This window comes from Salmo salar, chromosome ssa10 (genome assembly GCF_905237065.1).
Source record: "Salmo salar chromosome ssa10, Ssal_v3.1, whole genome shotgun sequence".
NCBI lineage: Eukaryota > Metazoa > Chordata > Actinopteri > Salmoniformes > Salmonidae > Salmo > Salmo salar.
In genome coordinates this window covers 72,277,593-72,301,874 of record NC_059451.1, presented here as the reverse complement: position 1 = coordinate 72,301,874, position 24,282 = coordinate 72,277,593, and the positions used below count along the sequence as shown (strand labels likewise).

Here is a 24,282-nt window from a genome sequence, read left to right as displayed (position 1 = left end):
CATTTGCCTTCAGGGCCTGTGTTTGGAGTAGAGCAGCTCTTTATTGAAGCCACTGGGGAGTAAGTCAGTCCACTAATAATTCATTGACATCCAATCTGCCCACATTAGAAACAGTAGCATTAGTGAGGGAGATACAGGTGAGTCATGGCGCCATGGTAACTGCCTTAGGCCGAGCGAGCCTTAGCCGGACCTCCTGCTTGGAGAGTGGGGCGTGTATGTGTGTGGGGAGGAGGAGGAGGGGCAGTGGGGGGGTTTATTGGCAGGTGCCCTGAAGTGCCAGAAAGCACAGAGCTACACAATTGAAACATGCACAAGTCATACCAACCACTGAAACCTGCAACGAACAAGTACCTGCAGAAGAAATGGGACCAGACCAGATATGAGGAGCATAGGAATAAGGTATGAGATAAGTGTGTGTCTGCTTGTGCCTGTGTATTTATACGTGCGCACATACATATTTATGTAGGCAAGTACACAAGTGGATACATTTGCGTGCATGTGCATATTTATTAAGGTGTTCATTCATTTAAGCATATGATCACATGCCTGATCATCAGGCATTTTATTTTCCTCCTGGATGTTCTTGAGAAGCATTACTTACACACACCAAATGAATGAAGTAAATCAACAATGGGTTACATAATTAACTTCCATAACAACCTAACATTAACTTAACATCTCCTCCAGCTGAGTACGGCCAGGCCCATTGTGGACACTAAAGGCATTAGAACACCTGCACATGTTCAGCTGAAACTCAAGAAACTCCAGGTCAGTGGACACACACACACTGGTTACGATGGTGTAATGATGGGGCGGTGAGTCGGAAGCAGGTGAAACGTTTCAGTAAAACATCAACACCAAGAACACGACACTAACATAAGGCAGTACACCGAGACACAAGAACAACACCAACTGGTCAGTGAACCTGGGAGAGTGACATATAAAGGGGAGGAAATGATGAAGGTAATGGACTCCAGGTGGGAATCATAATGATTCACAGGTGTGCGTAATGATGAATCCCAGGACCGGTGGTTAGTACTCTGGCAATGGCGTATACCAGAGGGGAGGAGCAGGAGCAGACGGGACAAATGGCCTGATGATGTTACCTTACAGTGGTGGTTGAAAATATATATATTTGTTAATAAAAGAAAGTGCCCTTGGGATCTGGAAAAATGAAATAAACATACACTGAGTATACCAAACATTAGGAAAACCTTTTGCCCTCAGAACAGACTTGATTCATCGGAGCATGGAGCATGTCGAAAGCATTCCACAGGGATGCTGGCCCATGTTGACTCCAATGCTTCCCAATGTTGTGTTAAGTTGGCTGGATGTCCTTTAGTTGGTGGACCATTCTTGATACACAAGGGAAACTGTGCAGCGTTGCAGTTCTTGAAACAAACCAGTGCGCCTGGAACCTACTACTATACCCCGTTCAAAGGCAGTTACATCTTTTGTCTTGCCCATTCACACTCTGAATGGCACACACACAATCCATATCTCAATTTTCTCAAGGCTTAAAAATCCTTCTTTAACCTGTCTCCTCCCCTTCATCTACACTGTTTGAAGTGGATATAACATAGTGGCATCAATAAGAGATCATAGCGTTCTCCTGGATTCACCTGCAGTCTATGTCGTGGAAAGAGCAATGTTTTGTATACTCCGTGTGCTATCACACCATTATTGTTACTATAGGTTAAAAAGTATGCGGTAGGACATTTAGTTACATTGCAGACTGTATATGAAAGAAATACAGTAGATAAAGTGAAATCATGTATACAGACAAACAGATATTTCCATCTAGCATAGCCATACAAATGGCCATAGACAAGGGTATAAGATAATTGTAAAACTGCTACTGTATCCTTACAACTACAATGTGTATGTGTCTCACATAGGCATTCAATATCTGAAACATTAGAGTGTATGCCTATATCAGTCATAAATGTCTACTGATAGCACAGTCATTACCAACAAGGTTTGAGTATCAAAATATAGTGAAATATAACCTGTCACCTGAAGTGGCATATAACTGGTTAAATGTCAATATCGGACATTTTTTAAATGAGATATGTCTGCCATTACAACGTCTATTTTTATCGATCAGTTACAAGATGAGAGGCTGGTCACCATCGAGAGAGATAACCGTCTCCTGTCCTCCAAGCTGTCTGACATCGTGCGGTCCAAAGGTCTGGTCGACCACAGGAACCATTATCCCGAGAGAAGGTAAGGGCTACTCAAGTTTCACGTTTAACCTCTCAGCACTGTGTCACGGCAATACTCTCCATAGGAAATGTAATACTCTTGTGTTTTGCAGTGATATTATATAACGTTGAGTCCATTATTCATAGGATCAATAAGTATTTGACGACTAACTGTGGACATTCTTTGTCAAAAGAAAACGTGGTAGAATATTAAATGATTTTTAAGGCTTGTCCATCCATCAAATGCCTCACAGAATGGTGTACTGATACTCAGTTCTGCATTTATTTCTCAATTGTTTATTGGATTGGGAGAGTTGTAATTACAATACTGACGCATATAATAAACTGTCAAATCAAATGAAATGTTATTCGTCACATGAGCTGAATACAACAGGTCAAATCAAATCAATGTTTATTTGTCACGTGCGCCGAATACAACAGGTGCAGACCTTACAGTGAAATGCTTACTTATAGGCTCTAACCAATAATGATTTAAGAAGGTAAGAAAACATATAAAAATAAGTGTTAGGTAAAAAATAGAAAATAAAAGTAACAAATAATTAAACAGCAGCAGTAAAATAACAAGCGAGGCTATATACAGGGGGAACCGGTACAGAGTCAATATGCGGGGGCACCGGTTAGTTGAGGTAATTGAGGTAATATGTACATGTAGGTCGAGTTAAAGTGACTATGCATAGATTCTAAACAGAGACTAGCAGCAGCGTAAAAGAGGGGTCTGTGTAGCCCTTTGATTAGCTATTCAGGAGACTTATGGCTTGGGGGGTAGAAGCTGTTAAGAAGCCTTTTGGAGCTCGACTTGGCGCTCCGGTACCGCTTGTCTTGTGGTAGCAGAGAGAACAGTCTATGACTAGGGTGGCTGGACTCTGACAATTTTTAGGGCCTTCCTCTGATACCGCCTGGTATAGAGGTCCTAGATGTCAGGAAGCTTGGCCCCAGTGATGTACTGGGCCATACCCTCTGTAGTGCCTTACGGTTGGAGGCCAAGCAGTTGCCATACCAGGCAGTGATGCAACCAATCAGGATGCTCTCGATGGTGCAGCTGTAGAACCTTATGAGTATCTGAGGACCCATGCCAAATCTTTTCAGTATCCTGACTGGGAATAGGCTTTGTCGTGCCTTCTTCACATCTTAGTGTGTTTGGAGCCTTATAGCTTGTTGGTGATGTGGACACCAAGGAACTTGATAAACGTAAACTGCACCACTAGGCCTACTTTACACTGAATTACTGCACCAGTCCCTAGATGAGATTTTAAGATATTTTAAGGGCTTTTAAGATTCAAGACAGAAGTTAAAAGAGCAAAGAGAGATTTAAGTACATTGGTTACTGTAGCTTCATTCACCTCAGTCGCTCTAAAAACACATAGCCTATTAGCTATACAATTAGTCGCTACACATTAACTCCCATTAACTCAGCACCGGGACAAAAAACTATAATTTAATGCACAGAGGGATCTGTTAGCAGAAAAAGTATTTTATTAACAAACGGCAGAGGTAGAACCACAGGTTCAAAAGTGGTGAGGCAAAATTTGTGTGTCTTTTCTGGATCCTGGAGTTTTTCCTGTTGGGCTAGTCTTGTAGGATTATGGCACCCCCACTTTCAAAGTCCTTGAAATATTACGCATTGACTGACCATGTCTTAAAGTAATGATTTACTGTTGTTCTCTTTGCTTATTTGAGCTGTTCTTGCCAAAATATGGACTTTTACCAGATAGGGATGTCTTCTGTATACCACCCCTACCTTTCACCACACAACTGATTGGCTCAAACGCATTAAGAAGGAAAGGAATTCCACAAATTAACTTTTAACAAGGCACACCGGTAATTGCAATTCATTCCAGGTGAATACCTCATGAATCTGGTTGAGAGAATGTCATGCGTGTGCAAAGCTGTCATCAAAGCAAAGCGTGGCTGTCACGTCCTGACCAGTATAAGGGGTTATTGGTTATTGTAGTTTGGTCAGGACGTGGCAGGTGGTATTTGTTTTAAGTGGTTTGGGGTTTTATGGGATATGTATTTATGTAAGAGGGATGTTTGGTTTATGTGTTCTGGGGTTTTTGGGTAATGTTCTTGTTTTGTATTTCTATGGTTTTCTATGTTGTGTATTTCTTTGTGTTGGTCTGGTATGGCTCTCAATCAGGAACAGCTGTACATCGTTGTTGCTGATTGAGAGTCATACTTAGGTAGCTTTGTTTCACCTGTCCCTTTGTGGGAAGTTGTTGTTGTACTGCTGTGTGTTAGCCTACAACACTGTTCATTCGATCGTTTTCTTGTTTTGTTACGTATGTGTTCAAATAAAAAGTTAAGATGAGCACTCAACCCACTGCGTCTTGGTCCATGATGTACGACGACCGTTACAGTGGCATTTTTGAAGAATCTCAAATATAAAATCTATTTTGATTTGTTTAACACCTTTTTGGTTACTACACGATTCCATATGTGTTATTTCATAGTTGTAACGTCTTCACTATTATTCTACAATGTAGAAAATAGTAAAAAAAAAAGAAAAACCCTTGAATGAGTAGGTGTGTCCAAACTTTTGACTGATACTGTATTTTTTGCTGTAATTGTTTGCTGTAAAATTATTTTTGGCCTTCTGCTATTAACCCATACAAACACATTGAATAACAGATTCACAACATGGAACAGATAGGCAACTCCCCAAATATTCAAAAGGAAGTTTGCTCTGAAGTTTCTGTCCTATATCTGAGACTTAACCCCTTATTGCTGGCACTAAACAGTCTCCATATATACACTGCACAAAAAAATAAAGGGAACACTAAAATAACACATCCTAGATCTGAATGAATGAAATAATCTTATTAAATACTTTTTTCTTTACATAGTTGAATGTGCTGACAACAAAATCACACAAAAATAATCAATGGAAATCCAATTTATCAACCCATGGAGGTCTGGATTTGGAGTCACACTCAAAATTAAAGTGGAAAACCACACTACAAGCTGATCCAACTTTGATGTAATGTCCTTAAAACAAGTCAAAATGAGGCTCAGTAGTGTGTGTGGCCTCCACGTGCCTGTATGACCTCCCTACAATGCCTGGGCATGCTCCTGATGAGGTGGCGGATGGTCTCCTGAGGGATCTCCTCCCAGACCTGGACTAAAGCATCCGCCAACTCCTGGACAGTCTGTGGTGCAACGTGGCGTTGGTGGATGGAGCGAGACATGATGTCCCAGATGTGCTCAATTGGATTCAGGTCTGGAGAACGGGCGGGCCAGTCCATAGCATCAATGCCTTCCTCTTGCAGGAACTGCTGACACACTCCAGCCACATGAGGTCTAGCATTGTCTTGCATTAGGAGGAACCCAGGGCCAACCGCACCAGCATATGGTCTCACAAGGGGTCTGAGGATCTCATCTCGGTACCTAATGGCAGTCAGGCTGCATCTGGTGAGCACATGGAGGGCTGTGCGGCCCCCCAAAGAAATGCCACCCCACACCATGACTGACCCACCGCCAAACCGGTCATGCTGGAGGATGTTGCAGGCAGCAGAACATTCTCCATGGCGTCTCCAGACTCTGTTACGTCTGTCACATGTGCTCAGTGTGAAGCTGCTTTCATCTGTGAAGAGCACAGGGCGCCAGTGGCGAATTTGCCAATCTTGGTGTTCTCTGGCAAATGCCAAACGTCCTGCACGGTGTTGGGCTGTAAGCACAACCCCCACCTGTGGACGTCAGGCCCTCATACCACCCTCATGGAGTCTGTTTCTGACCGTTTGAGCAGACACATGCACATTTGTGGCCTGCTGGAGGTCATTTTGCAGGGCTCTGGCAGTGCTCCTCCTGCTCCTCCTTGCACAAAGGCGGAGGTAGCGGTGCTGCTGCTGGGTTGTTGCCCTCCTACGGCCTCCTCCACGTCTCCTGATGTACTGGCCTGTCTCCTGGTAGCGCCTCCATGCTCTGGACACTACGCTGACAGACACAGCAAACCTTCTTGCCACAGCTCACATTGACGTGCCATCCTGGATGAGCTACACTACCTGAGCCACTTGTGTGGGTTGTAGACTCCGTCTCATGCTACCACTAGAGTGAAAGCACCGCCAGCATTCAAAAGTGACCAAAACACGTCCTGACCAGTAAAAGGAGTTATTTGTTATTGTAGTTTGGTCAGGGCATGGCAGGGGGTGTTTGTTTTTTGTCTTTCGGGGTTTTTGATTTATGTTCTATATTTTCTATTTCTATGTTTATTCTAGTTTTCTATTTCTATGTTGTGTTTTTCAATGACCTCCAATTAGAGGCAGCTGGTTGTCGTTGTCTCTAATTGAAGGCCATAGTTAAGTGTGTTCGTTTTTCACTTGTGTTTGTGGGTGGTTGTTTCCGGTATAGTCTCTGCACCTGACTGTTTTCGTCATTTGTTTTGTTTAAGTGTTTTTTCCTTTAATAACTAAGAAGATAAGCACTTTACCCGCTGCATTTTGGTCCACTCCTTACGACGACCATGACAGAACCACCCACCAAAGAAGGACCAAGCAGCGGAGGAAGGACACGACTGGCAAGGAAGCCTGAGAGGCAGCCCCCCCCAAAAAAATTGGGGGGGCACACGGGGAGTTGGGGTAAGTCAGGCAATAGACCTGAGCCAACTCCTCGTGCTTATTATGGGGAGCGTTTGGCGTGGAGAGCACCGTGCTATGCGGAAGTTCGCACGGTCTCGCCCATCCTCACGCACAGTCCGGTGCGGTCGATACCAGCCCCCTGCAAGTGGCGTGCAAGAGTGGGTATCCAGCCAGGAAGGAGTATGCCTGCTCAGCACATCTGGCCACCAGTGCGTCTCCTAGGCCCAGGCTACCCTGCGCCTGCTCTACGCACGGCAGCCATCATTCCTCAGCACAGCCCAGTTCGCCCTGTGCCAGCACTCCACCTGTGCCGGGCTACAGTATCAACTCAGCCAGGATGGGTTGTGCAGGCTGTGTGCTCCAGAGCTCCAGTGTGTCTTCAAGACCCAGTGTATCCTGTTCCTGCTCCTCGCACTAGCCCTGTGGTGCATGTTACTGTTCTGGCGCCTCCAAAGCCAGCCCCACGCATCAGGCCTCTAGTGTGCCTGCCCAGTCCAGTATGTCCTGTTCCTGCTCCTCGCACTAGCCCTGTGGTGCGGGTTACTAGTCTGGCGCCTCCTAAGCCAGCCCCACGCATCAGGCCTTCAGTGCGCAGTCCCAGTCCAGAGCTTCCGGCGATAGTTCCCCGTCCAGAGCTTCCGGCGACAGTTCCCCATCCAGAGCTTCTGGCGACGTCCTACAGTCCGGAACCGACAGAGATGGCCTACAGTCCGGAACCGGCAGAGACGGCCTACATTCCGGAACCGACAGAGACGGCCCACAGTCCGGAGCCTGCAGAGACGGCCCACAGTCCGGAGCCAGCAGAGACGGCCCACAGTCCGGAGCCAGCAGAGACGGCCCACAGTCCGGAGCCAGCAGAGACGGCCCACAGTCCGGAGCCAGCAGAGACGGCCCACAGTCCGGAGGCTGCAGAGACGGCCCACAGTCCGGAGGCTGCAGAGACGGCCCACAGTCCGGAGCCAGCAGAGACGGCCCACAGTCCGGAGCCAGCAGAGACGGCCCACAGTCCGGAGCCAGCAGAGACGGCACACAGTCCGGAGCCAGCAGAGACGGCCCACAGTCCGGAGCCAGCAGAGACGGCCCACAGTCCGGAGCCAGCAGAGACGGCCCACAGTCCGGAGCCAGCAGAGACGGCCCACAGTCCGGAGTCAGCAGAGACGGCCCACAGTCCGGAGCCTGCAGAGACGCACCTCGGCCCGAGGTCTCCAGTAAAGTATCCACTGAATAAACAATAAACACAACAGTGACAGTCTTACAGGCATACAAAACGCAGTGCAAGTACAACCACCCACAACCCCAAAGAAAAACACACACACCTATATAGGACTTACAATCAAAGGCAACTCAACACACCTGCCTTCAATTGGAAGTCCCAATCAACAATACAAACATACCCAACACAAACATGCCACGTCCTGACCAAAACTAAAACACTAGCTCCATCTGCTGGTCAGGACGTGACACCTATAGGATTCTTTCCTAAAGGATACGTTACAAAATGTAATAGGGTTTTCTATTTGATTTTTTTTAATTGAAATCCTATAGGATTTGTTTGGCTAGGGCAGTTTGAACACAAGCCCTGGTATTTACAACAAGTAGCTATCTAGCTAGCTAACTAGGCTAATGTTAAATATTAAATTGTGGCTCAACAGCAAACAAGTAAACCTGTAGCTAACGTTACTGTTCAAACAGTAACTTTTAGTCCTACTAAAGCATGTAGGCAGCTGCAGATTTGTTTTCAAATATGTAACGTTACAAGTAAATAGACTTAATCATTGTAAGGAGAAATTCCCGAAAAGTGTGCAGTGAATTCTACTAGATGACAAACCGAAATGAATATAAAATCTTGGCATTTATAGCATACTTGATTTTCGAAAAATGTTTATGTCACCGCACATTCTGTTGACTCATCAAATCATTTATGTAACCAATATTGATATGGCCCATTGTTGAATTATTGAGCTGCAGATGTGGCTGTCTGTTGTCAGTACTGGTATTGGCCTGGCTGACTCCCTCGGACAGACATGTTTCCTGCTTGACACTTCCTATGAATCCCCTTTTCACAATGCATTATAAGCGCATTCATAATGCCTTATGATCTATGCATAATGCTCTATAATGAACACCATAAGTACTAATCGCTGCCCATAAACATCTATAATTATAAAAGCCTTAATGCTGTGTGAAGCAAAGTGTTATAACAAGTAAGCTTGTCTGAGACAGAACGGCCCATAGGGTGAGGTAGCTTGATGTACAAATACACCCCCAAGAAGCTAGTCAATCCATTTCCTTAATTCGGAGTGCCAAGCAGAGGCATCAAGTCCAATTTTAGAGTCTTTGGAATGACTCGGCCAGGGATCGAACCCACAACCTTCCTCAATTTCACGGCGGACAGTCTAACCACTGAGTTGGTTAAAGGTAGACTCAACTATATGACATAGATGCACAAAGTAAACAATATAGTGGTTTAATTTCCACAACAACTAAGAGCGTTGATGCTCGAGGCTAAACTTCTCCTCTGTTTTGGTCCTGTTGCTACCACTCTGTCACAGAGTAAAATGAACTCATGCACATGCACAGATATGCTGTGTGACTGTGTGAGAGCGAAGTCTTGCATCTCACTTATCACAATATCTGCGATGCTGCTCATGGTCACGCTATTCTGCTGAGTCTACCTTTCAAAGTGTTATAATGCCATATACAAAATGCTATATGGGAAATAGTGTCAAGGACTAGTGCACTACTACCTGTGCCATAAAGGCCCAGACCCTTTGGCTAAAGTCATAGTACCTTGGATGATGGTACAGTAGGTTACACTGAGCATACATAGTGATGTGTGGAAGACAGAACTAAACATTCTGGGTCTCTCTCTCTCGGTGCTGTAGTCTGAACGCTGAGAAGAGGAGGGATGAGCTGCTGCAGGTGACTAATCAGAACCAGGCCATCTACCAGCGAATCACGGCCCGTGAATCTGACTACCGTCGCCAGCTCTGGTTGGACGACTGGGAGAGGGTGCTGCGCAGACGTGATGACATCGCTCGTTACCCTCGTGCTGTCGCCAACAAACAGGTGCGATCAATGTGATACAAGTCCATTATAGGAACATTGTTTTCCTCTCTGAGATAGGCGAGAAACCGGAAGCAGAATTTTCATTCATTAATTGATTCAAGCAAAACTGATTTGACCTGAATTCCTGTTTGTAAAACTGAGGTGCGTTCAGTTCGCTTGAACGTTTTCTACGTTGCAGATTGGTTTGTACTGAACGACATGTTTCCCCAAAACTTACTTGACCAGACTTTGAGCTACGTTTGATCCTGTTTGGTGGGTGTGGCGAGGTGTGGCTTGAAGCAATGAATAATGTTTTAGATGGTAGTGGCCATGCTGACAGCGTTCCCCAACCCACAACCCAATCCCTCCCCGTTTTTCAAATGGTAGTTCAGAACAGATTAAATAGAATAAAATGTATTTATACAGAAACCCAACCTAAAACTCCAAATAGCAAGCAATGGAGATGTTTTCACATTTAAGGTAAGACCCAGGTGTAGACAGTTTCGAAATAACAAAAATGTACTATTCGAACAGGGACAGGCAAAAGGACAGGTCAAGAGCAGGCAGAGGTCAGTAATCCAGAAAGGTGGGGCAAATGTCCAGGACGGCAGGCAGGCTCAGCGTCAGGGCAGGCAGGAATGGTCAAAACCAGGAAACAAGAAAACAGGAACTATAGCAAAGACAGGAGCAAGGGAAAAATCAATGAACAAAACGAACTGGCAACAGACAAACAGAGAACACAGGTATAAATACACAGGGGATAATGGCGACACCTGGAGGGGGGTGGAGACAATCACAAAGACAGGTGAAACAGATCAGGGTGTGACAGATGTAGAAGCACAGTGGCTAGGAAAAACTCCCTAGAAAGGCAGGAACCTAGGAAGAAACCTAGAGAGGAACCAGGCTCTGAGGGGTGGCCAGTCCTCTTCTGGCTGTGCAGGGTGAACATTATAAGAGTACATTAAGGCCAGATTGTTCTTCAAGATGTTAAAATGTTCATAGATGACCAGCAGAGTAATATAATAATCACAGTGGTTGTAGAGGGTGCAACATGTCAGTACCTCAGGAATAAATGTCAGTTGGCTTTTCATAGCCAAGCATTCAGAGGTTGAGACAGCAGGTGTGGTAGAGAGAGAGAGTGAGGGAGCGAGACATTCGAAAACAAGGTAGGATATCCGGTGAACAGGTCAGGGTTCTGTAGTCGCAGGCAGAACATTTGAAACTGGAGCAGCAGCACAACCAGGTGGACTGGGGACAGCCAGGAGTCATTAAGCCAGGTAGTCCTGAGGCATGGTCCTAGGGCTCAGGTCCTCCGGGAGTGGATGGAGAGGGAGAGAGGGAGAGAGAGAGAACCCTCTACACCCTCTGGCCGGCGCCTCAGAATGCCCATGGCCAAGAAGAACGTGTTCAAACATTAATTAGTTCCTTGTGCTGTTGGAGTACTAAATGTAAGTAAATTGTATCGGTATATGTACTTATCTATCTAGTGCAGTTGGGACAATGGTCATTTGTGAGTGAATGTATTAATGTCTATGTTGTTAGTGTATGCAACATGATGGACTGACTGGTTTAAATGTGTATGATGTGAGAATGTGATTCTTTTAATGGAAGGTGATGCCAAAGAAAATGGCCATCCTGGATGGACAATAAAGTTTTATTATATTCTATTATTCTTTTCTAAATTAGAGGGAGCATACATAACCTTTTCACATGTGAGTTCCAAATATCTCTAACGGTCGCCCCAGCGTGAGTTGTTTTATGCACGTGATGTCAGAATGCTCTCACCGTTCCAAAATGTGATTATTACGCAACAGAACAGTTAACACACTCTGCCTGCTAATTATCTATAGGCTATGTTTCAACTTGTCAATTTCAAATGATTTTCTAACAAGTTGTATTTTCTAACAACAGTTTGAATTGAGGTGTGTTCCGCCTCCTCATTAATTCACATAGAAGTAGCCGATTTCAGCGTTGCGGACAATTTAAGTTTGAGGCTTTACTCAGCTGGATAAACTTCTCTCTTCGAGAGCCCACCACACTTCACTGATGTTTGTGCAGATCAAGTATGCATATATTTGCGCAGTCTTACAAGAATTTGAACATTTTCTTGCTGGCGCTCATTTTGTCTTCCTTGTTGTTTTCCTTACAAATAATAACTTTGGACATGTGTGCGTTACTTTGATAGCAAGTTCCTTATTTTCTGTATATCGTGCTGTCGTTTCTACAGTACTGTAGGCGCGTATGTATGTATGTATGTATGTATGTATGTATGTATGTATGTATGTATGTATGTATGGAGCATAATGTATTTACAGTTTTATTCACATGTTTTCAAGTACTTGTGACAAATAATGCATTCCGATTATTGCATCTATTGTAATGTAACCTCTCACTCCCACTCTGAGCCATTCAGTGTTGTTGTTTATGTATGTAGCCAGTGAGCGAACCTGTAGCATTAGCAATGTCTTTCAAAAGGAGTAACTCACAAATGCGGAAATTCTGGAGATTTTTTTTATTCTGACAATGAGTCTGAGTAAAAGTTAGGAATCAAATTCTGACAGTGAGGAGCTGCCCCTCAGCCATTGAGAACCTTGAATCTGAGGACCCTTTGTCCACTGACAAAGTCCCAGTTCCCTTTGAAGATGCTGGTGGTGATGGAGGCAGACCGACAGTGGATGAAGTGCGGGACTTCTGTGGTAGCTGGAAGGCAGAATGCCCTGGAGCTACAGGAGAAGAGAGAGCCAGGAGTGGGGGGGGGGGCAACTACAATTAGTGAAATGTTTACCTTCCTGGTGACAGTCCTTCTCATGGGGATAGTAAAGAAGAACTCCCTAAGAGAATACTGGAGCACAGATCCTATGTTTGCAACTCCCTTCTTCCTAGTTCTGCTGCGATGACTGCATTTTGTCAACAATGCTACTGCCATCCTAAATGACCCGTTATACAAAATAGGAAATGTTCTTACCAGCCTGACCATAGCATTTGGTTGAGTCTTTGTGTCATACAAGGACCTATGCACTGATGAGTATGAGGGGCTTGGGGTGTCCGGGTCCGTGGTGATGACCATGCTGGCTCCTCATCTTAGCAAGGACACACTTTGTATGTGGACAATTGTTGTAGCAGTCCCACACTCTTCCAGCATCTGCTCTACAACAGCACAGGGGCCTGTGGCACAGTCAGGTCAAATAGGAAGGGGATGCCGGCATTCGGATGCAGGAAGATGCAGAGAGTGGAGGCGGAGTTCAAGGAGAACAGTCATCAGCTGGCATGACAAACGAGACATCCATGCCCTCTCCACTGTCCATACAGAAACCATGTCGGCCACAGGGAGGGTGAACCCCCTGACGGGAGAGAGAAAAATCAGACCAGACTGCGTGCTTGACTATAACCTCAAAATGGGGGGCAGTGGATAAGGCGGACACAGCCCTCAATGGCCACATAGTTCACAGCCCTCAATGGCCACATAGTTCACTGCCAGCTAACAGGTGAGATGATTACTGAACAAAGGATTTTTTGTAATTGGATGTACAGTTCACATGCAAATCACATACAGAAACTATTAACTCAATAAGGCACTTACTTTGATAGAAATGCAGCCTGGATTTGAACCAGGGTGTCTGTAGTGACACCTCTAGCACTAAGATGCTGTGCCTTAGACCGCTGCGCCACTTGAGAGTCAAAAGGCCAGGGTAGTTTCAAAATACAACACAAGCAAATCCTTCTTTGACACAATTAGCATTGTTTTACGGAGCTAATAGAAAAATATAGCTAGCTACATAAGCATGATTGAATATAACACCATTAAGGTTACGAAATGAGTAATGTTACCTTTCATGTCCGCGGTTATAAGGAATATGCACAAATATATTATGCTCCATACATACAGTGAGCTGCAGCAGAAACGGTATAACACGACATACAGAAACTATTCTAATGTAATAAGGCACTTACTTTGATAGAAACTCAGTCTGGATTTGAACCTGGGTGTCTGTAGTGACGCCTCTAGCACTGAGATGCTGTGCCTTAGACCTCTGCGCCACTTGGGAGTCAGAAGGCTAGGGTAGCTTCAAAATACAACACATGCTAATACTTCTCTGACGCAATTAGCATTGTTTTCCAGAGCTAATAGAAGAATGTAGCTAGCTACCTAAGCATTGAGTACAACAGCATAAAGGTTATGAAATGAGTAACGTTACCTCGCGTATCCGCGGGTGTAAGGAATATACACAAAAATATTATGCTACAGTAGAAACGACATAACACGACATGCAGAAACTATTATAACGTTATAAGGCACTTACTTTGATAGAAACGCACACATTTCCAAAGTTATTATTGGTAACGGAAACAACTATGACTGTAATGCAGGCAAGAGACGGAAAATGTGAACACGTGTGTTAAGGACGGGAGATGAGCAAATGTCTGCAGACTTGAACTGCACAAACAATTGGGAAGTGCTTGGGGAATTTTGTCCGGGTCAGAAATGTTAAAAAAATGTATTAGTCCACAAAAGTAAAAATGACTATTTTTATGTGAATGAATGAGGCGGAACACACCTCAATTCAAACTGTTCTTAGAAAATAAAAAACTTGTTCGAAAATAATTTGAAATTGACAAGTTGAAAACAGCCTATAAATAAAAACAGGCAGCGTGCCTTGGTTTGATGGTAGCGAGGATTAAATGTACTGTTGTGTAACAATCCCATTCTGGAATGGAGAGAACATTCTAACATCACGTGCATATTTGGAACTCACGCATGAAAGGGTTAAAGGTTGAGACAGAGTCAATGTCTCTCACATGGATAGACAGACCATTTCATAAAAATGTACATCTATAGGAGAAAGCCCTGCCTACAGCTGTTTGCTTAGAAATTCTAGGGACAATAAGGAGGCCTGCGTCTTGTGACCGTGTAGATATGTACGGCAGGACCAAATCAGAGAGATATGTACGAGCAAGACCATGTAATGCTTTGTAGGTTAGCACTAAAACCTTGAAATCAGCCCTAGCCTTTAATAGGAAGCCAGAGGCTGAAGTAATATGATAAAAAACATTTGTTCTAGTCAAGATTCTAGCAGCCGTGTTTAGCACTAACTGAAGTTTATTTAGTGCTTTATCCGGGCAGCCGGAGAGTAGAGCATTGCAGTAATCTAGAAGTGACAAAAGCATGGATTAGATTTTCTGCATCATTTTTGGACAAAAAGTTTCAGATTTTTGCAATGTTATGAAGATGGAAAAAAGCTGTCCTTGATATATTCTTGATATGTTCGCCAAAAGAGAGATCAGTGTCCAGAGTAATGCCGAGCTCCTTCACAGTTTTATTTGAGACAACTCTGCAACCATCAAGATGAATTTTGAATTCAACACCAGATCACTTTGTTTCTTGGGACCTAGAACTAACATCTCTGTTTTGTCTGAGTTTAAAAGTAAAAACTATTGCCACCATCCATTTCCTTATGTGTGAAACACAGGCTTCCAGGGTAGGCCATTTTGGAGCTTCACCGTGTTTCATCGAAATGTACAGCTGTGTGTCGTCTGCATGACAGTGAAAGTTGACATTGTGTTTTCGAATGACATCACCAAGAGGTAGAATATATAATGAAAACAATAGTGGTCCTAAAACGGAACCTTGAGGAACACTGAAACTTACAATTGATTTGTCAGAGGACAAACCATCCACAGAGACAAACTGATATCTTTCAGAAAGGTAAGATCTAAACCAGGCAAGAACTTATCTGTGTAGACCAATTAGAGTTTCCAATCTCTCAAAAATAATAAAGTGATCGATGGTGTCAAAAGCAGCACAAAGGTCTAGGGGCATGAGAACAGATGCAGAGCCTTAGTCCAATGAATAAAAGGTAATTTACCACCTTCACAGTCTCAGTACTATGATGGGTTCTAAAACCAGACTGAAGTGTTTCGTACACATTATTTGTCTTCAGGAAGGCAGTGAGTTGCTGTCCAACAGCTTCTACAATTTTTGAGAGGAATGGGAGATTCGATATAGGCCGATAGTTTTTTACATTTTCCGGGTCAAGGTTTGTCTTTTTCAAGAAAGGCTTTATTACTGCCACTTTTAGTGAGTTTGGTACACATCCGGAGGACAGGGAGATGTTTATTATGTTCAACATAGAATGGCCAAGCACAGGAAGTAGCTCTTTCAGAAGTTTAGTTGGAATAGGGTCCAGAATGCAGCTGGAAGGTTTAGGGCCCATTACTATTTTCATGAATGTGTCAAGAGATGCAGGATAAAAAAAACTTGAGTGTCTCCATTGATCCTAGGTCCTGGCAGTTCTGTGTAGACTCAGGACAACTGAGCTTTGGAGAAATATGCAGATTCAAAGAGGAGTCCTTAATTTGCTTTCTAGTGATCATAATCTTTTCATCAAGGAGGTTCATGAATTCATCACTGCTAATGTGAAAGCCATCCTCTCTTGGGGAATGCTGCTTTTTGGTTAGCTTTGCAACAGTATCAAAAATCAATTTTGGATTGTTCTTAATCTCCTCAAATAGGTTGGAAAAATAGGATAATTGAGCAGCAGTGAGGGCTCTTCGGTACTGTCTTTTCAAGCTAGTTGGAAGATTTCTAGTTTGGGGGAGTGCCATTTCCGTGACAATTTTCTGGAAGCTTGCTTCAGAGCTTGGGTATTTTCTGTATACCAGGGAGCTAATTTCTTGTGACAAATGTTTTTTGTTTTTAGGGGTGCGACTGCATCTAGGGTATTACGCAAGGTTACATTTAGATCACTCGGGTGGTTAACCGATTTTTGTACTCTGATGTCCTTGGGTAGGTGGAGGGAGTCTGGAAGGGCATCTAGGAATCTTTGGGTTGTCCGAGAATTTATAGCACGGCTTTTGATGATCCTTGCTTGGGGTTTGAGAAGATTATTTGTTGCGATTGCAAACGTAATAAGATGGTGGTCCGATAGTCCAGGAATATTAGGAAAAACAGTTAGATTCACAATATGTATTCCATGAGACAAAACTAGATCCAGCGTATGACTGTGGTAATGCATGGTTACAGAGACATGTTGGACAAAACCCACTGAATCGATGATGGCTCTGAAAGCCTTTTGGAGTGGGTGTGTGGACTTTTCCATGTAAATATTGAAGTCACCAAAAAAATATATATATTATCTGCCATGACCAGTGCTTAATTTGAGCTGGATCCTGCCGGAACAGAATCCGGCACCTCTCACTTTTGGATGTGTTCTGTGAGTGTTCTCATGTTCTGTGAGTCTACATTGTGATTGGTTTCAGTAATACGTCTTCTTTCCTATTCTTACATTACTTCTCTACTGTGGCATTTAAGATAACAATTTCCATTCTAAGGTCTCAGCACTACAGCTGTAATCAACTGTCAACGTTTGTGCCTCTGTCTGCATGCCAAGCAAGCAGACAGTTTGTTCTTCCTACGGTGTAAGTTCAGTTTGTGGTTGCTGATCCACAACACTAGTTCCTCATAGTTTATTTGGAAGTTCTGAAATCTTGGGTACAACCTGCCAGGTGTCAAAGAAAACACTTTCTGATCAAGAAGCACACTCACAATATGGTTGACGTCCTCAGATCTACTTGAGATTGAGTGCTTTCCAGACTCTGGCTTCAACTCACAGTCTATATTAAATCGTTGCGTGAGGTCTGTCTGCTCTCCAATGGTCCTGCTGACTTTCTGTGCAATGTCAAACTGGTCAGGGGCCCCTTAATGTTGGATGAGGTCTTTTGTGAGACACACTTTGGGTTTGCAGTTCTTGCATCAAATACTTTGGTATTGCTCGGGACAATTATAGTTTGTGTATGTACCAATTAAAGTGGGCTTTATCAGTTGTCAAGGAAAAAACTAACTGTGTATAAACGATCTAGGCTACAATTGATTAACTGAGTATATTATTAAATGTAGCCCACAAATGTGAGATTGTAGGACTTGTGCAACAGTATTTTCAACCTATATGATAAGTCTATGAAGAGTGCAATGATTAATACTGGTATAATAAACAAACAAACAAGCAAAAGTTCACCGGTAGCTGCATGGCCTATTCCACTGACAAAAGTTAGCTGTAGATAGCTATGCACTTACTTTACCTATGCTGTGCTCAAATTCGCTGTTAAAAAGTAATATATCGCATTATCATTTTCATGATTCAGTATGTCTGCCAAATGGAAAAAGAAATAGCAAAGTGAGTTTGATATTTAATTTCCATGGTACTATCCAGAACAACACTTACACATTTAAAAATAAAATGTAAACGCTTAAATTACAAATAATGTCTCATGTTTTCCATTTGCATTTCTTGTTGCGATACCATGAATTGTGACAAAAGTAAAAAATAATTCTCAATTGTTTTAATAATAATATTTTTTTTTACCCCCTTTCGATCTTGTCTCATCGCTGCAACTCCCCCAACAGGCTCGGGAGAAGTGAAGGTGGAATCATATGTCCTCCGAAACATGTTACTCGCCTAACCGTGCTCCTTAACATCCGCCAGCTTAACCCAGAAGCCAGCCACACCAATGTGTCGGAGGAAACACTGTTCAACTGGCGACCGGGGTCAGCCCACAGGTACCCGGCCCACCACAACGAGTCGCTATAGCCCGATGAGCATTGGCCAACTACAAGAAACGTCTGACCTCTGTGATTGCCAACAAGGGTTTTGCCACCAAGTACTAAGTCATGTTTTGCAGAGGGGTCAAATACTTATTTCCCTCATTAAAATGCAAATCATTTTATAACATTTTTCACATGCGTTTTTCTGGATATTTTTGTTGTTATTCTGTCTCTCACTGTTCAAATGAACCTACCATTAAAATTATAGACTGATCCTTTCTTTGTCAGTGGGCAAACGTACAAAATCAGCAGGGGATCAAATACTTTTCCCCCCCACTGTATCTACCTCATCCCCATACTGTATTTATTTCTTTATCTTGCTCCTTTGCACCCCAGTATCTCTACTTGCACATTCATCTTCTGCACATCTACCATTCCAGTGTTTAATTGCTATATTGTAATTACTTTGCCACCATGGCCTATTTATTGCCTTAACTCCCTTATCTTAACTCATTTGCACTCACTGTATATAGACTTTTTTTTTGTTTCTTTTTTTCTACTGTATTATTGACTGTATGTTTTCGTTATTCCATGTGTAACTCTGTTGTTGTATGTGTCGAGTTGCTATGCTTTATCTTGGCCAGGTCACAGTTGCAAATGAGAACTTGTTCTCAACTAGCTTACCTGGTTAAATAAAGGTGAAATAAAAATAAATAAAATATAACAGTGAAATTCTCACACTCCTAGGAGATAAGTCACTCACAGCCAAGGTAAAAACCCTCGATTCTAATATGGATTGTCTACTCAGGGAAAACAGGGGGATGACGGATTCGCTACCAGACATACAAACCCAAAGCATGCGTGATTTTATTTTATTTTTCTTGGATTCCGAAAAATGCAGAGGGCGCAATAAGACAGTTCATGCAGTCCACCTTGAAAGTTCCTCTAGACTGTAAACAAGGTGGTTTCCAAAGAGTGCACAGGCTTGGAGCTCAGAGAGACAAGACCAAGGGTCCCAAACCTATCGTCCCAAAATAGGAGAAGGGAACTTAAAGGGACAAATTCAGTCTCAATTACCAATTTTCCCAGGAGATAAACGAATGTGGCAAGAGACTGTATCCTGTACAGAAGCAACAGAGGGAGAGGGGTAAGCGTTGTGGACAAACTCTTTATAGAAGGACAGTTTTTTCCGAGACAGCTCCATAACACCATGGTTATACTAAATTCTACAGGGACACCAGGTTACGGAAAAAATCATTTGGGACTGTAAAATATCTGAACAGTATGAAGTTGATACACACACACACTCAATTACACACTCGCTTACAAACATGGACACACACACATACACACTTGATCGCTCTCCCCTCTCTTTCTCTCTCTTCTCTCTCTCCCTCTATTGTCTAGAACTTGTTATAATTCAAAATGTTTCTTGTTTGTCCATCTTTTGTATGTATTTGTCTACACAGTATATGTTTACAACAAGCAATGGGAAGATATCAGAACCCATTGTATATATATATATAGACACACTACTCCAAAAAATAAAGGGAACACTTAAACAACCCAATGTAACTCCAAGTCAATCACACTTCTGTGAAATCAAACTGTCCACTTAGGAAGCAACACTGATTGACAAATTTCACATGCTGTTGTGCAAATGGAATAGACAACAGGTGGAAAGTATAGGCAATTAGCAAGACACCCCCAATAAAGGAGTGGTTCTGCAGGTGGGGACCACAGACCACTTCTCAGTTCCTATGCTTCCTGGCTGATGTTTTGGTCACTTTTGAATGCTGGCGGTGCTTTCACTCTAGTGGTAGCATGAGACGGAGTCTACAACCCACACAAGTGGCTCAGGTAGTGCAGCTCATCCAGGATGGCACATCAATGCGAGCTGTGGCAAGAAGGTTTGCTGTGTCTGTCAGCGCAGTGTCCAGAGCATGGAGGCGCTACTAGGAGACAGGCCAGTACATCAGGAGATGTGGAGGAGGCCGTAGGAGTGCAACAACCCAGCAGCAGGACCGCTACCTCCGCCTTTGTGCAAGGAGGAGCAGGAGAAGCACTGCCAGAGCCCTGCAAAATGACCTCCAGCAGGCCACAAATGTGCATGTGTCTGCTCAAACGGTCAGAAACAGACTCCATGAGGGTGGTATGAGGGCCCGACGTCCACAGGTGGGGGTTGTGCTTACAGTCCAACACCGTGCAGGACGTTTGGCATTTGCCAGAGAACACCAAGATTACCATTGGCGCCCTGTGCTCTTCACAGATGAAAGCAGGTTCACACTGAGCACGTGACAGACGTGACAGAGTCTGGAGACGCCGTGGAGAACGTTCTGCTGCCTGCAACATCCTCCAGCATGACCGGTTTGGTGGTGGGTCAGTCATGGTGTGGGGTAGCATTTCTTTGGGGGCCGCACAGCCCTCCATGTGCTCGCCAGAGGTAGCCTGACTGCCATTAGGTACCGAGATGAGATCCTCAGACCCCTTGTGAGACCATATGCTGGTGCAGTTGGCCCTGGGTTCCTCCTAATGCAAGACAATGCTAGACCTCATGTGGCTGGAGTGTGTCAGCAGTTCCTGCAAGAGGAAGGCATTGATGCTATGGACTGGCCCACCCGTTCCCTAGACCTGAATCCAATTGAGCACATCTGGGACATCATGTCTCGCTCCATCCACCAACGCCACGTTGCACCACAGACTGTCCAGGAGTTGGCGGATGCTTTAGTCCAGGTCTGGGAGGAGATCCCTCAGGAGACCATCCGCCACCTCATCAGGAGCATGCCCAGGCGCTGTAGGGAGGTCATACAGGCACGCGGAGGCCACACACACTACTGAGCCTCATTTTGACTTGTTTTAAGGACATTACATCAAGGTTGGATCAGCTTGTAGTGTGGTTTTCCACTTTAATTTTGAGTGTGACTCCAAATCCAGACCTCCATGGGTTGATAAATTGGATTTCCATTGATTATTTTTGTGTGATTTTGTTGTCAGCACATTCAACTATGTAAAGAAAAAAGTATTTAATAAGATTATTTCTTTCATTCAGATCTAGGATGTGTTGTTTAAGTGTTCCCTTTATTTTTTTGAGCAGTATATAACACTTAAACAACACATCCTAGATCTGAATGAACTATGCTCATCAAGCATTTATAAGTTATATAAGTTATAGTTCAACTATCACACTCTATGAGAACCCAAAATATAAGCTTGTTTTACTCCAATGTTTGTAAACATTGTAAATGTAAACACTGTATAGCCTCATAACATGGTTAAAACAATAATTGCATCCACAGTTCTGTCTATTAATCTGAGAGTGGTTACATTTCTCTAGGCCCATCCCTTAGCATTTTACCAAAACAGAGGCTGGCCAACCGTTTTGTTATTGTTTCATCTATGGATTTGCCTTTTAAACAGCTGCATATTATCAAGATATCAAAGTGTCACCAACATAAGGTAAGCAATAGGCCTATAGCAAATGCAGCATATGGCATTCATTTTTCACATGTAAATAGCACTTTTCAGTAGTGCTCAAAGCATGCCATTCCATGAGCGCAGCATTTATTTTTCAACTTGAATCAATGAGCCCAATCAGTCCTCCATGACAACACAATCATAAACAACAGAGTAGGGCTGGCTAATAAGTCCTTAGTTTAGGGGTTATGCTCAGGTAAAACAATTTGACTAATCTATATTTCCAAGTTCTATTCTTGAAGATCAAGGTGTATAGCATTTATTGGAATGACTGGAATTCTGATAGACTTTGGTATTAAATGTTAAGATATAATTTAATTGTATTATTATATGTAGTAGAAAGCGATGGATTAAAGAAGCCTACATAACCAACCCATAAAGTAAAATTTAACATCCATACTGTATATGGCCAGCAATGTAAACTTTAACATTGATTTATCCTGCAATAGATGTTCAATTGGTAACATGCATTTTTGTCTTCTTCTTAAAGGGAAAGTAATCTAAAAGTAACAGAATGTAATCAGATTACGTTACTGAGTTTTGGTAGTACAAAAGTTACGTTACTGATTACAATTTTGGACAGATAACTAGTAACTGTAACGAATTACATTTAGAAAGTAACCTACCCAAACCTGACTGTTGACAGGAAACACTCTACATCTTTAGGTGAAGTTGCGTGGGAAAAGGAATGGGGCGGTGAAATAATTATCTGTCATGGAAAAAGGATCTCAAAAGGTGTGATGATACTAATTAACAAAAATGTCGATCCGAATGTGCAAACAGTCAGGAATGAGATGAGCTGACAAGGTAAAAATCTGCCGTTCTGCCCCTGAACAAGGCAGTTAACCCACTGTTCCTAAGCCGTCATTGAAAATAAGAATTTGTTCTTAACTGACTTGCCTAGTTAAATAAAGATAAAATGAATAAAAATGTGTATATCATTTAGATGGCTGCAGAGACCTTTTTACACACTCCAATTCATTTACAAGCATTTCAGGTGGCAGTCTAGAACACTTTTTGGAATCTAAAATGTGCTAGCTAGCTACTTGGGAGATGAAAGCTCTGCAGTTTCAAATCAAATGAAATGTTATTAGTCACACATGCACCGAATACAACAGGTGTAGGTAGACCTTACAGTGAAATGCTTACCTTACAGTGAAAATACAGGTAAGAATAAGAGATAAAAGTAACAAGTAATTAAAGAGGAGCAGTAAAAAAATAACAATATATATAGGAGGGTGCATGTACAGAGTCAATGTGCGGGGGCACCGGTTAGTTGAGGTAGTATGTACATGTAGGTAGAGTTAATTAAAGTGACTATGCATAGATGACAACAGAGAGTGGCAGTGGAGAGGGGAGCAATGTGAATAGTCTGTGTAGCCATTTGACTAGATGTTCAGGAGTCTTATGTCTTGGGGGTAGAAGCTGTTTAGAAGTCTTTGGAATGTCTAATAATGATTGGTAGCTAAGAACTAGCCAGGTCCCATTCTGTACGTGCTGTAGCAAACTATTGTCATGCCATGCAATGTTTGGCATGACAATGAAGGAACACAGAGAGGTTGACTTAAGTACAAACAGACTGGACCATCAGGCTAACTAAGAAGTGACGTGCATTTCTTTGTTCTCGTGTCCCCTTACTTCTTCTGTAAGTAGAAATCCAAGCAGAGGGTGAAGTTTGCGGGCAGTGACTCGGGACAAAGTGAGAAGTCTTCAGAAAGCAACAGCTACAGTGGCACCAACACTGACCAGGAGGTGGAGGAAGAGAAAAAGGAAACAGAAGAAAACAAAGATACTCTAAATTAATGATGAAGTGGATAAAAAACTAGTGAAATAAGCATTACTTTTAGTTTTAATGAAAAGTCTGTGATGTTGTATTCTTTCATGCTATCAATTCCTGTTTTAATAAAGAGGTGCTATGGCAGAAATGTTTTGTGTCAGTTAGTGTGCTAGTGGGTGGTGTAGTGCTAAGTTGCCCCTAGATGCTCATCTTGGGTAAGTTTAGCATATTCCCCATGGGCACTAATGGTTAAGGTTAGGATTGGGGGAGCGGAAGCTTATCCTTGATCTGTACCTGAGGGAAACTTCACTCCGGAGTGCTAGTGGGTGGTATGCACCAACCTTGACATTGCACTTCTCTCCCACTAGATGGCAGCAAATACAAAACTATTGATGAGAGGGCAATATGTATTTCCTTAAGCAGGGCTCTGTTAATTATACAGGGGAGTGAAGAGAGAGAGAAGAGAGAACATATATTACCTATCTAAAGACAAATTATTCTTCTTGCCAGGAGCGGAAACATCCAGATCTGAAGAGGGGGTAACAAACGAGGGGGCATCTCACCCCAGTAGTTACTTATTAATCCTGGAATTTCAACAAGGTCCCTGAGGTTTGTACCATAATGACCCAGGGCCAAAACTCATTGATT

General features: G+C 43.1%; 1 protein-coding gene across 2 annotated transcripts; it reads left to right on the top strand.

The window, feature by feature from the left end:
- The first annotated feature begins 280 nt into the window (after window positions 1-280).
- Window positions 281-23,778, top strand: si:ch211-284k5.2 (uncharacterized protein CFAP97D2). 2 transcript variants are annotated; one of them, XM_014124064.2, is made up of 5 exons: window positions 281-399; window positions 688-768; window positions 2,108-2,226; window positions 9,682-9,865; window positions 23,511-23,778. In XM_014124064.2, the coding sequence occupies exons 1-5, from the start codon at window positions 307-309 to the stop codon at window positions 23,658-23,660; spliced, it is 627 nt and encodes a 208-aa protein (XP_013979539.1). In that variant the 5' UTR covers window positions 281-306; the 3' UTR covers window positions 23,661-23,778. The 2 variants fall into 2 exon arrangements, with proteins under 2 accessions (XP_013979539.1, XP_013979540.1); XM_014124065.2 differs by lacking the exon at window positions 23,511-23,778 and adding an exon at window positions 18,246-18,541 and having other exon boundaries at window positions 287-399.
- The last annotated feature ends 504 nt before the right edge of the window (window positions 23,779-24,282 follow it).